The following is a 13,804-nucleotide window of genomic DNA, read 5'->3' on the forward strand; positions in this document are numbered from 1 at the left end:
TAATGGGTAAAATAAGGCGTGTGAACAGAAGCATTGTACATTATGTTGCTGAGAATGAGAACCATATGTCTTTCTTTTCCAGAAATTACTCTTGTTTTTTTAATAGAATTTGCTTTATGTAATATGAATCAAAACAAAGGCATGACTTTTGACTGGACCTAGCCTGAGATTAATTAAAACATAAAAGAAAAGACATAAAGAGTGAAATAGCTCTTAATTCTATTATTCCCATCAATCAAAAACCTAATTGAAAACATGAAAGCAAGGTAAAGAATCACGTTTTCTTGATGTCAAAACTTGAAAGTTGAGTATGGTAGAGAAGCTTATTATAATAATAAGATTAAGGGGAAGTTTCCTCCACTAAAAAATAACAAGACACTAGTGGTAAATATATTATGAAGATGGATCTTCAAATATATCTTCTATCCTAATCATTGATCTTTTTCTAATTCGTGGGTGCAATTGTTTGCTTAAAGTTGCCTTCTTTTGGTCATGCGCTCCAACAAAGTGCTCCTCCCACCTGATCTTCTCTCTTTGCTGTATTAACTTTTTAACATGTTGATGCGCATTAATTAGGTGGCCTCTTGATATTTTTAGTAGACAAAATGGCAGGTTAAACATAGGTTAAGTCATGAAATTTCTACTGTCGAACAACAACTTATCCAATTGAATTCAAATGTTGACATATGTTAATTTTTACAACAGGCGCATAAGATAATAGATCAATAGTTCACATCAAGATTCTCAGAAGCACAACCAATAAACACAAGATACAAACTGATGTATTTGAATGACAATTAGACAAGGAAAAGCATCACAATTGTGGCTGTAATATACAATTGCTCCTGGCCTATTTACATGCAATTCGCCAATAAGGGAAAACACTACAGCTGTTGACCTAAAGATATACAACTAACTGGTACTAGCCTATTTACATCCAGGAAAATTACTGCTGCAATGTAGATTGTGGAATTCTTGTACACATTTTGTACAAAATATTTGTCTAAATTTAATATACATTTGGATCAGCTGAGTTGAAGAGTTCATCACAAGTCGTATGATGATAACCATTCAATCAATGGACACGGTCAAAAATCTGACTCTCTTGATGAAGTTGTCGTAAAAAACTGGTGAAATAGTGAAATAATTCCATCCATGATTCTTACACTCTTGAGACATTCAGCATCTTGGTTACAGCTTCTGGCAAGTGCTGTAAACATGTTTCTCTTCCGGTAACAGGCAAGCATGCTTTTCTCTAGAATTCTATGGTTGGTGACCAAGATATTTCTCCATAGATTCCTTCTTATGCTCAGGATCCAGGCTGCATTAACGAACAAAAGAACACAGCATATGAGAGGATGAATTCACCAAAAAAAAGAACACAATTTCGCAGAACTGGGAGAACATTTATCAGAATTTTATACCAATCACTCTTGGAAAACATTTAGATCAAGTAGAAACTATCAGTATTCTCGACTGCTAGAAAGAATCCACCGTGCGAGTATGAAATCTACTGCACAACTATGGCATGTCACCATATTGAAGACCCTCCAATAAGCAAAAATAAACACACAATTAATCACATTCAAGACTGTTCACATGACTTTGCAATGGTACTGGGGACACATTCAAATTTACCACGGGGACACTCAGAGCATCTTTTGCTATAGTTAATTAAGTTTCAATCAATTAAGATAAAAGGATTTTAAGCAAAGTAATTGTATAACAAAACAACTTTTTATTTAAATCTGGGAGGAAAAACCAAGAAGGTAAGATAGTGACCTGTTCCTGACTCCAACAAGGGCACAGTGCACAGCTCTAGCAGAGGCAGAGACGGGAGCCATAACTGCAGCTGGAGCTGCCCGAACAGCGGTAGCAAGAGCTGGCCCAGCCCCACCTCCTCGCTGGTAAGTCTTGAATGGATTCCCAACCAGCACAGAGGCCGTCCTCCCAAGTCCATCGCTTAAACTCTCATAAGCCTGACAAAATGGAAAGCGTGACACATTGAGCACAATAAATTGCAAATAGAAATTACTGGATACTTGATATACTACCCAAGAAAGAAACTCAATGATACATATTCACGGGAAAAAGATACAAAGCATGACTGAATCGGTGGAAGGGTGTAACATTTTACTCAATGACTTTACAATTGGGCACTTTCAAAGGGAAAAGGGACTCTTGTTATCATTCAAATAATAAGGAAATTGCCCATCCTGGTTGATGGCAAATCTTCAACTCATTTAATTGTATCTTTCTTCCATGATAAATATTAACTCTGCCATTAGAGAAGTAACGAATTGCTAAATTTTTAATAGAAAAAGGAAAGGTGCAGTTGGAAGCAATTCTCAGGAGTTAATGGCATGATATGGCAACTAGACTAGCTCATCCTGATGTTTCCATCATAAGTTTGGTGTATGATCAGTCTGCTGCCCAAAAATATTGATCACGAGGCTTTCTGGGCAATGCTCTACTCTAAGTTTCAGACCTTTTCATGAAACCCAGACCTCTGAGATGCTGTAATTTACATAATAAAACAGAAAATGCATACATCCTTATATCTGACTAAAGAAAACAAAGCATGGTAAAGTAAATTATATGCTAGTACACCCCACTTCAGTGCACCAACATGTAGAAAAGATACATTTCCCTCTTCTTATTTCGAAAAGAAGATGGTTTATAAGTTATGACTATATTTTGTGCTCATATAGTCATATATTCATGACAATAAGGCATTAAAAGTTGTGTATGAGAGAGTACCCGTTGGATTCCTTGCTGTGCATCTTTAGGTTGATTTGATCTCAATGTCATTTCCCTCTTGTCCCTTTCAGATGATGGCATAGATGGAGGAATGCTTGTGAGGATATACTCTGTTTGGAGAAATACCTCATGAGCCCCCGCTGCCAAATGCACACCTAGCCCAACAGCTTCAAGCGAAATGCTCCTAATAAACGCTATAGCACCTATATGTTGGTTATGAATAGAACATGTAAATCATCATATTAGCAGAAAAAACTGCATCATGTGTACATAAAACAAGATTCTGGTAGTTTGCAAGCGCAAAAATCCTGTCTACTCAAGTTCCTATGCGGCCTTCATAAAGAAAGAAAGCTATTGATGTGGTAGTGCTGGTTGATTAGTTATCTTTTGTTTTGAGTTATTTTCTTTCTTTTTTTTTCTTTTTTTCTTTTTTTGGATATGTTTATCCTGTTAGATATATATAAAATCAATAGTTCCTGTTAGATTTTTATATTTTGGTACTAGTGGGCCCTATATGGGCTCTATATGGGCTTAGGGATCTTACACCAAAAAATCTCAAGACTTAGTGGCTCAACCTCTATACCTATATATAAACCCATTACACTTCTATCACATAACCGATGTGGTACTATATTTCCAACACCCTCCCTCAAGTTCAACTCGGTCGAACTTGCACAGACTTGTACACTAGAGGTCTGTTTACATAGACTTGTACACTACTTGTGTCTCAGAGGTCCTACACACATGGACTTGTACTACATCGGTGGCTCCACTATATTTCTCTGATACCATGTTAGATTTTTATATTTTGGTACTAGTGGGCCCTATATGAGCTCTATATGGGCTTAGGGGTCTTACACCAAAAAGTCTCAAGACTTAGTGGCTCAACCTCTATACCTATATATAAACCCATTACACTTCTATCACAATGTGGTACTATATTTCCAACAGTTCCGTTAGATAATATTATCTTAGTTCTATTTTAATCCCAAATTCTCAAAGTTCCTCTGGTTATTAGCCCACTTGCCGTAGAAAACAAAACGAAAATTCAGAATATGAGAAAAAAGTAAATCCTTTAGATAAATTGCTCGCTTGCAAGCAAAATGTGGCATAAAGTATCTGACCTCTTTGCATTCCCTTGAGCAACTTGTGGTCTTTCTTATAACTCTTAATTGGCAATGATACTAGCTTAGAAGCACCTGAACCGACTGCATACAATGATTTTATAGGAGGAAGCCCTTTCAATAACTTATGAACCTATAGCAAAACTTACTGGTTAGCATAATAATATCACATTTTAATGTATGTTTATCTTAAGAAGATATATAGAGAGGATAGGTCAAACCTGATTGTGGGAAATATCTTCCAACCATTGTCCAACAACTGTTTCGCAAATACTGTTCCAACCATAAACACCTACAGCGTGGACATGCTTGAGTTGCAAATCAATTCCCTGCAGGAAATAATTATATAAATAATCCTGTTCAAAGGCCTTTACAGGCAGAAAAGCCAACACTAGATACCATAAGTAAATAATAGATAACATTTATTGTCAAAATATCCCACAAATACTGTTTGGTGAAGAATGCACTTTCAGGTAAAGCTATCTTCCAGGAAAACAAACAAAGAAAACCTTAGTCACAACAAACTACTATGTAATCAGAAAAATTTTACTGGTGTTTCCTTCCATGTCCTAAGTGACCATTTGAGGCCTTGATATGAAAAAATAATTTCTCCTAATAAGTTTCAGCATTCTCTCATCCATGATCATCTGGAGTAACATGTAGTTGGAGCTCCCAAGACAACATTTAATGAATTTTCATGTTAGATGTGAACAGCTACAAAACAATGAAAAATAAGTAAAATAAAGAACATCATAAGAGGCCAGTACCTTCCATGGAACTAAGTTGAGAAGTTCTGCATAGTTTCCCCCTCTAAGTGCACCAAGATCAACACGACGAGGTATGTAGTCAACTCGCACAACTACAGGTCTTACATCACATTTCTGCTAAGAAGAACAAACATGTTGAATAATTCAGTACGTATAAAAGAAAATATGAATATACTAGATAGTATATTCTAAATTTTGCACTTCCAAGTTGGCTCAAAGCTGTTATTTATATAGGCCTAAATGGCAATAATATAATTACAAGTATAAACGTCAACTTTCTAGTTATCCATAAACAAAATTTGGGATGATGGAAGACTAAGCATATTTTTATTAGTCAAAATTAAGTCATGCAAAAGAAAGAAAAGAAATAAGAGGTTCCAATTCATAGATTAAATAACATAATAGGGAACATGACACTAAAAGGATGCACCAAAGGACAACTATTTCTAATAGCCAAAAACAACGAGGGGCTACCAAGAACTTGCAGATAAGGAGATTATCATAAGTTCTTGCCTGAAAGAAGGGCAGTAATGCCTCCTCCACAATCGTCTTTGTTCCATAGTTCACTTTCTTTCCTGGTATTTGTGATTTCTCCAAATCATTAGGTTGGCTATTGATTCTGTCCGCATCCTTGCCAAAGAAGTTGATAAGAAAGTTGAGTTGGCTTTGATCAAGATGCAGTCGAATAGGCAGGAATTCAAGATGTAGCCTGCGAATCAAAATCAAACCATGGAAAATACTGTTCAAATTTGATAGAAGAATAGCATTCAGAAGATTTGACATCAACTATAAAAGAAAACCAAAAAATCTACAATGTTATTCAATCAGTTTTAAATCTTTTTTTCAGCATCAATTCCTTTGTTTGACCATTGGCTTAACAAGAGATTGAAAAAACTGATAAATATATAAAAAGAAAAAAAAATCCCAGAAACGAAAAATTGAACCTATTGTATGGGATTAATATGCCATCAGAGTTCAAACTTCAATGTGCATGTACAAAGTATACTGTTAAATAAATTGTTTGGGAATATCTTCATTATGTCTACCCAAAGGATCAAGGAATTAATTTACCAGTTAGTATATTATACAAAACAAAAATAGAAGATAAATGGACTTAAGTTCAAACTAACCGGTATTCCTCAAGAGGAGTCATCGGGTCTGGCTTTACAACTTCCAAGTCTAACTTGAAGGCCTTAGCACAGGATTCTCGTGGATGATCTTTAGAATGATAGTATCCTAGCACCTTTTATAAGAAACAACAAATTAGCTCCAGGTTAAGTCATGAACATAATCAGTATGAAAGAAAGAAGTGATTGAAATGTCTTACCATCTTCCAAGGGGCTTCCTTGCTTCTGTCATAGAGATGGAAATCCTGAACAGAGACAGCAAGCTTTGATGCACATATCTCCTCATCAGGATAAACATTATATTGAAGATTCAGTCCTGACAGCTTAACCTCTAGGCATACAGTTCCATCTCTTCCATTTGAACTCAAACCAGAAAGAAGGTTTTCCCTTGGCTTTGACCAATCAAATCCAGCATATATTCTCCATGTCACATCAATATTTTTCAAAAGTATTCTCCCTCTAGTTCTACAGTTATCAACTGCAACAGAACAAACAGAATCGAAGTTGCCTTCTTCATGCTGTTTTTCACTAGAAGGCTGGTTAATTATTTCTGAGAGATGATTTTCCACTATCGTCAAAGAGCCATCCTTGAACCACCTACCCTTCCCACATTCAACATCTTTATTCCCTGTATTGCAATGTTTGTATTTAAGATCTTCGTGATGTAATCTATCTGGTGCAGATATTTTTGGTGGAGAAACAAAGTCAGATGCATAATAGCTGTCAATAATATGAGGTCTCAATTCTGATCTGAGCACAGGCACCCCATGGGAAATGTTCGGAGGAAAAGTGTCACCAGCTATACCATTGCTGGAATTTAATCCATGATCATCTCCAGGGAAGTGCATATTAAGTCTATGACTATCACAATAGTCAAATGTGCTTCCCTGTTCTAAATCCATGAAGAAAGCATTCTCAAGTATCTCATCAAGCAGTCCAACAGACCTAACATCCTCACTTCTGTTGGATAAATTGTTTTCTGAAGATAATTTTACAGAAAGTCTATCTGAAATATCAGCCTCATCAATCATCTTGCTATTTTCCTGCTGAACTGTATTCCACCTAGACTGTAAATGTACCAAAGCATCCTCAAGATCAGGTGCATAAAGCTGTTGAAGTTGAGAAACCAAACGACAAAGACCATCAGTAGTGTCACTGCAAGTATCCAGATTGATATGTGCCTCCTGACATTCAATTTCCCAAGTTACACCTCTGATTCGCAGTACAGCTGCCACAAGTGTTTCATGAGCCACTTTTACATAGCCAGACTTTCGTAGATAATCAATGGAATAGTCACACCTGTTACATTTTGATCCTGATGATTCACCAATAAGCAGCCCTACATCTTGGAGCTGAAATTTATGTTCATTGGTTGAAGAGTCTGCCATGGAATGATGAGATACATTTAATGATGCAGCAGCCAGAAGACATGCAACATGTTTCTCACGTGATTCTTCATCTGGTTGAACAGCTTCTCCATTTTTTATCTTTACATATATGCAATCAAACTTGTGGGGTTCAAAACTCAAAGCAATATCCACCAACTCAAGAAAGAAAGAAGAAATATAAACAACATCATCCCCATCTGATCTATTTTTACTGGTATCACCAACCTCTAGCTCAGGTCCTTGAGGAGGCAAAGTAAAAAAGCAGCTCAATGCAGAAAACCAATCCAGCCTACCGCCAGGTGCAACAAATGTCCCACATTGAAGGGTTATGGATGTAAAAATTTGATGTGTTGTTGGATTCTTAATATGTGTGATAGTTGTACCAGCTGATCCAAAAGATAAAGCATTTGTGCCTTCACCATCACCACGTTTCTTTGTTGAATTACTACAGGAAATTAGCAACAGATCCTGAGTACTTTTCTGCTGCCTATCCACAATCGAACCCCACAATTCACCTTCACCATGTTTCAGCCATAAAATGCTTGCATCTGCCACTCCACCAATATTTGAGACAGATAGAAGTTCAAAGTCCTGAACAGTCAATCTAAGACGATTCCACGAGCCTTGTAGCTCCTTCTGTACTGAGCAACTTATCTCAATAGAATCCAGATTGATGCAAAGATCCAACATGTCACATTCTACAAGGATAGATAATTGAGAAGGACTTGAATCATTTTGAGAATTTTCAAAGTTTCCATTAATATCTATTCCATCAGTTTTATCAGGCAAACCATCCATTAAATCACTCAGAAGATCATTCAGAAGCTCATAATCATGCCGGCCTAGGTTGATCCAAACTTGTGAAAAATAAACCTGTAAGCAAAGTGCAGAATTCAGAACCAGCTCCTGACGGATAAGAGAATTTTTCTCCCTGAGATCTTCAACAGTTTTTACGGAAGAAAATTCATACTCATTTCCAGTCACTTTATTCCTGCATCTTTGATCATGTGATGTGGCCATACCCCACGTTCTGTTTACCATCCAAGGACCAGTTACAGGACCTTTCTGACAAAGCATATGGATACCAAAAGGATGATCATTTGTTCCGGTTTTGATAGAGAAGATCTTCTTAGCAGAAAAGAATAGCATGTTCAGACTGCATCCTTCCTCAGTCAAAGCTTTTTCGCATTGAGGTGTAACCAAATAGCCATCAACACTCCCTATATTTACAAGGATGGAGGTGGAAGGTGCACAAAACTCACCCTTGGAAGAATTTGCTCTAGGGACCCTAGAGGCATCTGGAACTTTTCCTAAATCTGAAGATGTGGAAAATTCAAAAACAACAAACTTGCCCCAAGAAGTTGATCGCTTGCATTCTCCATGGTTCACAGTAGGAAAACATAACACAACCCTTGCATGAGGAAGTAATATGCTCCCCTGAGTATTTGCATTCTGAGGCAGAGCAGTGATGCAATTGGAAACACTAGTGTTGGCTTCATCAAGAGAAGAACCATTCCTTTTGTCCAATAGATCACTTATAGCATCTTTACTTGGACAATTCCTTTCCAAAGAAATTTGAACCTCTTTAAAGAAATTCAGCAGAACATTGACTAGGTGTAAATGAACCCAAAGAACAAATGGTGGCAGATTTATGATAAATGAAGCTGACGATATTATTCTTCCATCCAAATAAGAGGGTCTGGCAGTATATTGGCAATGGCATGCACCAAAAGCTTCAAATAACACAACCTTGAACATTCCTTTCTCAGACCATGTGTTTGCATTGACAGCTGCTTCTTTCCTCCCATCATGTCGAGGGAATGGAGGGAGGGCACCTTGAACTTGAACCTGTAGACTCTGAGACAAAGGCGTCTGCCCACAGAAATTGCTCTTGTGATTAAATACCTCAAAACCCCTCGATATGCTTCCACTATCATAGAACATATCAATTTTGGCATGCATAACTGAAGCTTCAAGATTCGTTTTCTGGTGATCAATCTGGTATTTCACCCATATGCAAAAATTAGACTACTAAGAGTATATGCACAAAAAGATTAAAAAGATTAAAAAGAAGAAGAAGAAGGTCAAAGATCAGAAATAGAATTCTCAAAACAACTAACCTGCAATTTGAGAGTGATGTTCTGAAACCTAGCATCAAGATGGTGTACATCGGGATTGGCACCATTGATTTCCATGATAGATGATTGATCTACATTCATAGTTGAAAGACAGCTCATAAATGAATCAGCACTTGGCACATTTTCTGGTGAGTCTACCATATCGCTGGTTGAGAGACTACCACAACCAATTCCATGGGAATCATTCATATGATTGAGGCTGCAGGGGGAATTCTGAGAATGTTCTCGTTCTTCAGGTAAAAAGGATAAAATAACAGATATCTCTCCTAAAGAAGCTTGTATATTTGTCTCAACATGACGCTGATCTGCAAAGGGTAAAATGAGAAACCAAAGTTGGATGAAGAAATACAAGAAGCATGACCATATAAAACTTTCGCAAGCTCGTTGGATAGCTTCATTATTATCAACCGCCATTCTTTTCACAACCACAGAACAAAAATGAATCAGATGCCCATTGAGGATTAAACAATAATCCTCTGAAATTCGGGTCCTATATTGGCTTGCTAAGAATCTTAAAGTCATGAGCCCTGAGTAGGTTAACTGTTGTATCCCAAATCCAGATCCCTTCCAAATCAACTTATCCCCACCCCTTTTCCAATCAATCCATCATTTGAAGCAGCAAAGCCTGCAGTAGCTACTCCTCATATGCACCCTCAGTTCGTATGAAGGCAGAGTCATAAACTGAATAAAGTTTAATACTACCACTAGAAATGTGGTCAAACTGAAAAATTGTTTCTTACCCTAATTTCCTATAGCAGAGTTTGACACAACTGCAACTTCATGAAGATAAAGTTTTTATTTTTCACCCTTTATATAAATAAACCAACAATTGGAAAAGAGGATAATCTCTATTGGCATTACCTTATACTATTCTATCATATTTTCTTGATGCTTCCCAAATTTCAACAAATTTAAAATATACTTAATATCCCATATGTTTTCAAGGATTTCCCCCTTTAAACATGTTTCCATTCTCACTGGTCTTATTGCACTTCTCATTCGAACAAAATCAGATTAGATTCAGATCGTGGATAGATTCCATCCAACTAAGAGATTTTGTCAAACTTTCACAATAAATCAAAAGGCTAATGATGTTATTAAAAAAAAAACAGAGAAAAACTTACTATGCAGCTTCCTATCAATTTAATGAAAAGGAAATTGAAATCACTAAATTGATTTCATTGAGCAGGAATGGTCCCTACAATGACTATTCCATGCCCAATCTTTCAAATATTAAGTGCACGTAATATGCTAAGATAGTGGACTAAATAATGTCATAAGAAAAATGCCAATGATCATATCAAGAAATATGAAACACATTTAGGAAATACATCACAAGAAAACACTGGTAGTTCATACAGCAAAAAGCTCAGGGATCAACTGGAAATGGCACTATCAGAAGACACCGATAATAAGACAATTGTCATTAAGAAATTACCCGTAGGAATATGTACAGAACCCGAGGCTAGATTTGATGCAGCTGTTATAGCACTGAAAACAGAACAAGTCCAGTTCAATATACCACTGTTCCCTAAACTTGCTTGTGAACTCCTGATTTCATCAAAGCACTCAAAGAACTGATAGATACTGCACAACAGATCATAAAACAAGCTGTAGACAACCTTGAAAAATATTTTCAACCACAAACATCAAGAAATAAATGACAGGAAGTTAAAAAATTAAAAATGATGCACAAGAAAAAAAATATAATTGATCTAAATTCTAATAAATAAGAAACACACCTTGCGCCATAATCTGATTCCAGTCCCACTTGCATTTCTTGGGGAACAGATAGTGGCACCCAGTTTTGGATTACATTAGCACAAGGAAGAAAACCATCTGGAAGAGTATCTTGAGTACTTGTTGAACAGGAGTTCCTAGAAAAGCTTCCTCTTCCTGGTGTTGCCTTGTTTGTTGTTAGCACAGGATAGCTAGCAGAATCCAACTGGCTGTGATATCCAGAATTCAATGAAGATGATTCTAAAGCTTTACGGGGAATATGGCCCTCTCCAGCTTTGTTCACAATCTTCAGAGATTCCCATAAGGTTATCATCCACATAATAGTGTCTTGTTGAATAGATAGCTCCACAGGATCAATAGAAATATCTGCATCAACTTTATAGATATCTACAGATCCGTTCTTCCATGGTATGCTCACATTCAGTTTACCCGAGAACCCACCACCAGAGCCGGTCAATATTGTAGCCATCCCGCATGATGGTGAACTTCCTGCATACCATTCACTAAAGCTTGTATTTAAATCACCATGAACCTGAGGCTGACTATCAATATTATCCATCTGTAGAAATTCAACAACCGCTCCTTGAAATTTTATGAAGTTGGTCAATTTCCCAACACCTAACAAGCAGTCAAGCTTCGAATCAGGTATGGAATTATCCTCTGAGATGCAGGTTCCATACTCTACTTCTGATATACGAAGAACCAGGGACCTACATGATGCTGATTTCTTTCCCTCCACATTTGGGGAGGGATCATAAGCAATTATCAAATTTTTTAGTCTGACATGGAAACTTGAAAGAAACCATTTGACAATCTTAGCAATAGTTTTAACTCCTTCATGAATATCCATAGGGGCATATTGAGGACTGTCATGGATTGTTCCCCTGAGTTTGTTTGCATCTACACCCACATGTTGATCACCATCATCACTTGACTTGCTGCAATCTGCATCCTTTGGCATTTCATTCTCCACATTTGGGGCAAGCACAAGCTCTAGCTCTTCCACTTCAATCTGACAATTTTTAAGCTTCCAGGGAATTTTCATAGATAGGGAACCAATGGATCCTTCCTTCACCATAACAGTTGCCCCTGCCAACTGTAAGATGAGGCACAATTTAAGGCTGCATTGTCAAACAGAGACATGTCTATGCAGAAAAAAAACCAATAATATTTGAGAATATAACTATATAAGTGTAAGCCCCTAAGAAAAGTGAGGTGTACAAGATAAGTATGTTTGTTGTCACAGAAAGTCCCATGACATAATTGGATTAGCTATGGCTTGTGGCACAGTCTAAAATACAAGTTATAAAATAGAATTCTTTAAGACTTCTCCTGTAAACGGAGGCTGCCGTGCCAGAACATCATATAGCAAATACTGACCTGATTCCCAGGTGTTCAAGCATCAAAATATAATTCAATTCAGTACAGTAGCATTTAGAAGCACACACAAGAAGACACCTCTAGTTTTTCCAAAGTTTTATATGATAAATTTGGGACACATATGGAGTATAACTATCTTAGTGAATAACCCCAACACAAAAGAAACATATATTTTCATCAGATTAATCGATACGATAAAAGAATCACTCCAATACGATTCAAAAATTTGAATTGGGGGGTCAAAGCCTTCACAAAGCATTAGGTAAGCGGTGGCAACAAACCACTAGTTAGTATTGAAGCTTAATGCGCAAGCATAGAGCGTAAATTCAAAGACAAGGTATATCCAAAGCTAATTCACAGCACCCTTTTCACAAATTGCATGGTTTTCCATTAAACATATGATCACTATACAAAAGAGATGAATATACAGCCTTGGTAACCAGATCAAAAAAGAGAAACAAAAGAACAATTGACGAACCTTCTGATTGAGATAATCAACATTGAGGGCAAGATCAGAGAGCTGGATGGTGCCTTGGCCGAGCTGAACATCAAGCTGGTCGAGATCGATGTCACCGAGAATCAAGTCCCCGAGCTTCTTCTTCAAAAGGAACTTGCAAATTCGTTTGATCGCCCAACGCGAGAACACCGCCTCCGCGGATCTCGCGAAGTCCCCAAACATCTCCTCAGGCGCTCGCCGTCGGCAGAAGGGCAAAGGCGAAGCCTAGGGTTTTGATGAGCGGGTTGGAGGTGTTGTTCTTCGGGTTGTCTTGATTTCCATGAAAGAAAGGAGCAAGGAGGACGAAGGCAACTCGGGAAAGGCACAGAGAGATTCGATGGATAATTGATATAAATATAATATAATATAATATAAAAGGCCAACATCTAAGCATTATGTTTGTATTTATCTTTTCATAATTATTATCATAACCCGCGAACCCGATAGCTATCCCAAATCCGAACCCGTTAACTAGAAGAATCCGAATCCGTTAACTGGCCGAATCCGTACCCGTTAATGACAATGGGCCGGCCGAATACCAGATCTGTGAGCCGATTTGAGTCACTCTGGAAGTAACATCACACTAGAACGATTATTAAATATTAATCATTATTAATCGCTATTTATTACATGATATAACTCACTTTATACTATTTTTGTGTTGTGGATAAAACATAGATGGTAAAAACTAAGAGAGTTCAGATATTAAAGCAACTTTTAATCTTTTTATGTTGAGAGATATCAATTAAAAATCTGATTTAAAGTAATATATAATTGGATTTGAGCTTAAACTAATATTTAGTGTGAATGACTTGTGAAATGTATATATGTTGTATAATTATATTGATTGAATAAAAATGTGAAAGTATATGTTAGATATTTCT

General features: G+C 36.9%; 1 protein-coding gene across 1 annotated transcript; it reads right to left on the reverse strand.

Annotated features, from left to right (window-relative positions):
• Positions 1-760: 760 nt before the first annotated feature.
• On the reverse strand, positions 761-13,253 carry LOC120277374 (autophagy-related protein 2). The gene is made up of 13 exons (XM_039284192.1): positions 12,903-13,253; positions 11,047-12,140; positions 10,743-10,891; positions 9,287-9,609; positions 5,979-9,164; positions 5,782-5,894; positions 5,165-5,360; positions 4,652-4,765; positions 4,106-4,213; positions 3,885-4,017; positions 2,761-2,963; positions 1,783-1,979; positions 761-1,321 (listed from the first exon to the last, which is right to left on the reverse strand). The coding sequence occupies exons 1-13, from the start codon at positions 13,101-13,103 to the stop codon at positions 1,264-1,266; spliced, it is 6,075 nt and encodes a 2,024-aa protein (XP_039140126.1). The 5' UTR covers positions 13,104-13,253; the 3' UTR covers positions 761-1,263.
• Between the last annotated feature and the right edge of the window lie 551 nt (positions 13,254-13,804).

Source organism: Dioscorea cayenensis, chromosome 15 (genome assembly GCF_009730915.1).
Source record: "Dioscorea cayenensis subsp. rotundata cultivar TDr96_F1 chromosome 15, TDr96_F1_v2_PseudoChromosome.rev07_lg8_w22 25.fasta, whole genome shotgun sequence".
Lineage (NCBI taxonomy): Eukaryota > Viridiplantae > Streptophyta > Magnoliopsida > Dioscoreales > Dioscoreaceae > Dioscorea > Dioscorea cayenensis.

What these genes read in the sequence shown, in the direction of transcription:
- LOC120277374 (XM_039284192.1), bottom strand. Translation starts at nt 13,103, where the DNA reads ATGTTTGGGGACTTCGCGAGATCCGCGGAGGCGGTGTTCTCGCGTTGG. An exon ending in GAATCAGATTATGGCGCAAG is followed by an intron (nt 10,892 to 11,046) that starts GTGTGTTTCTTA and finishes TCTGTTGTGCAG; the next exon opens with TATCTATCAGTTCTTTGAGT. An exon ending in ACATCACTCTCAAATTGCAG is followed by an intron (nt 9,165 to 9,286) that starts GTTAGTTGTTTT and finishes GTGAAATACCAG; the next exon opens with ATTGATCACCAGAAAACGAA.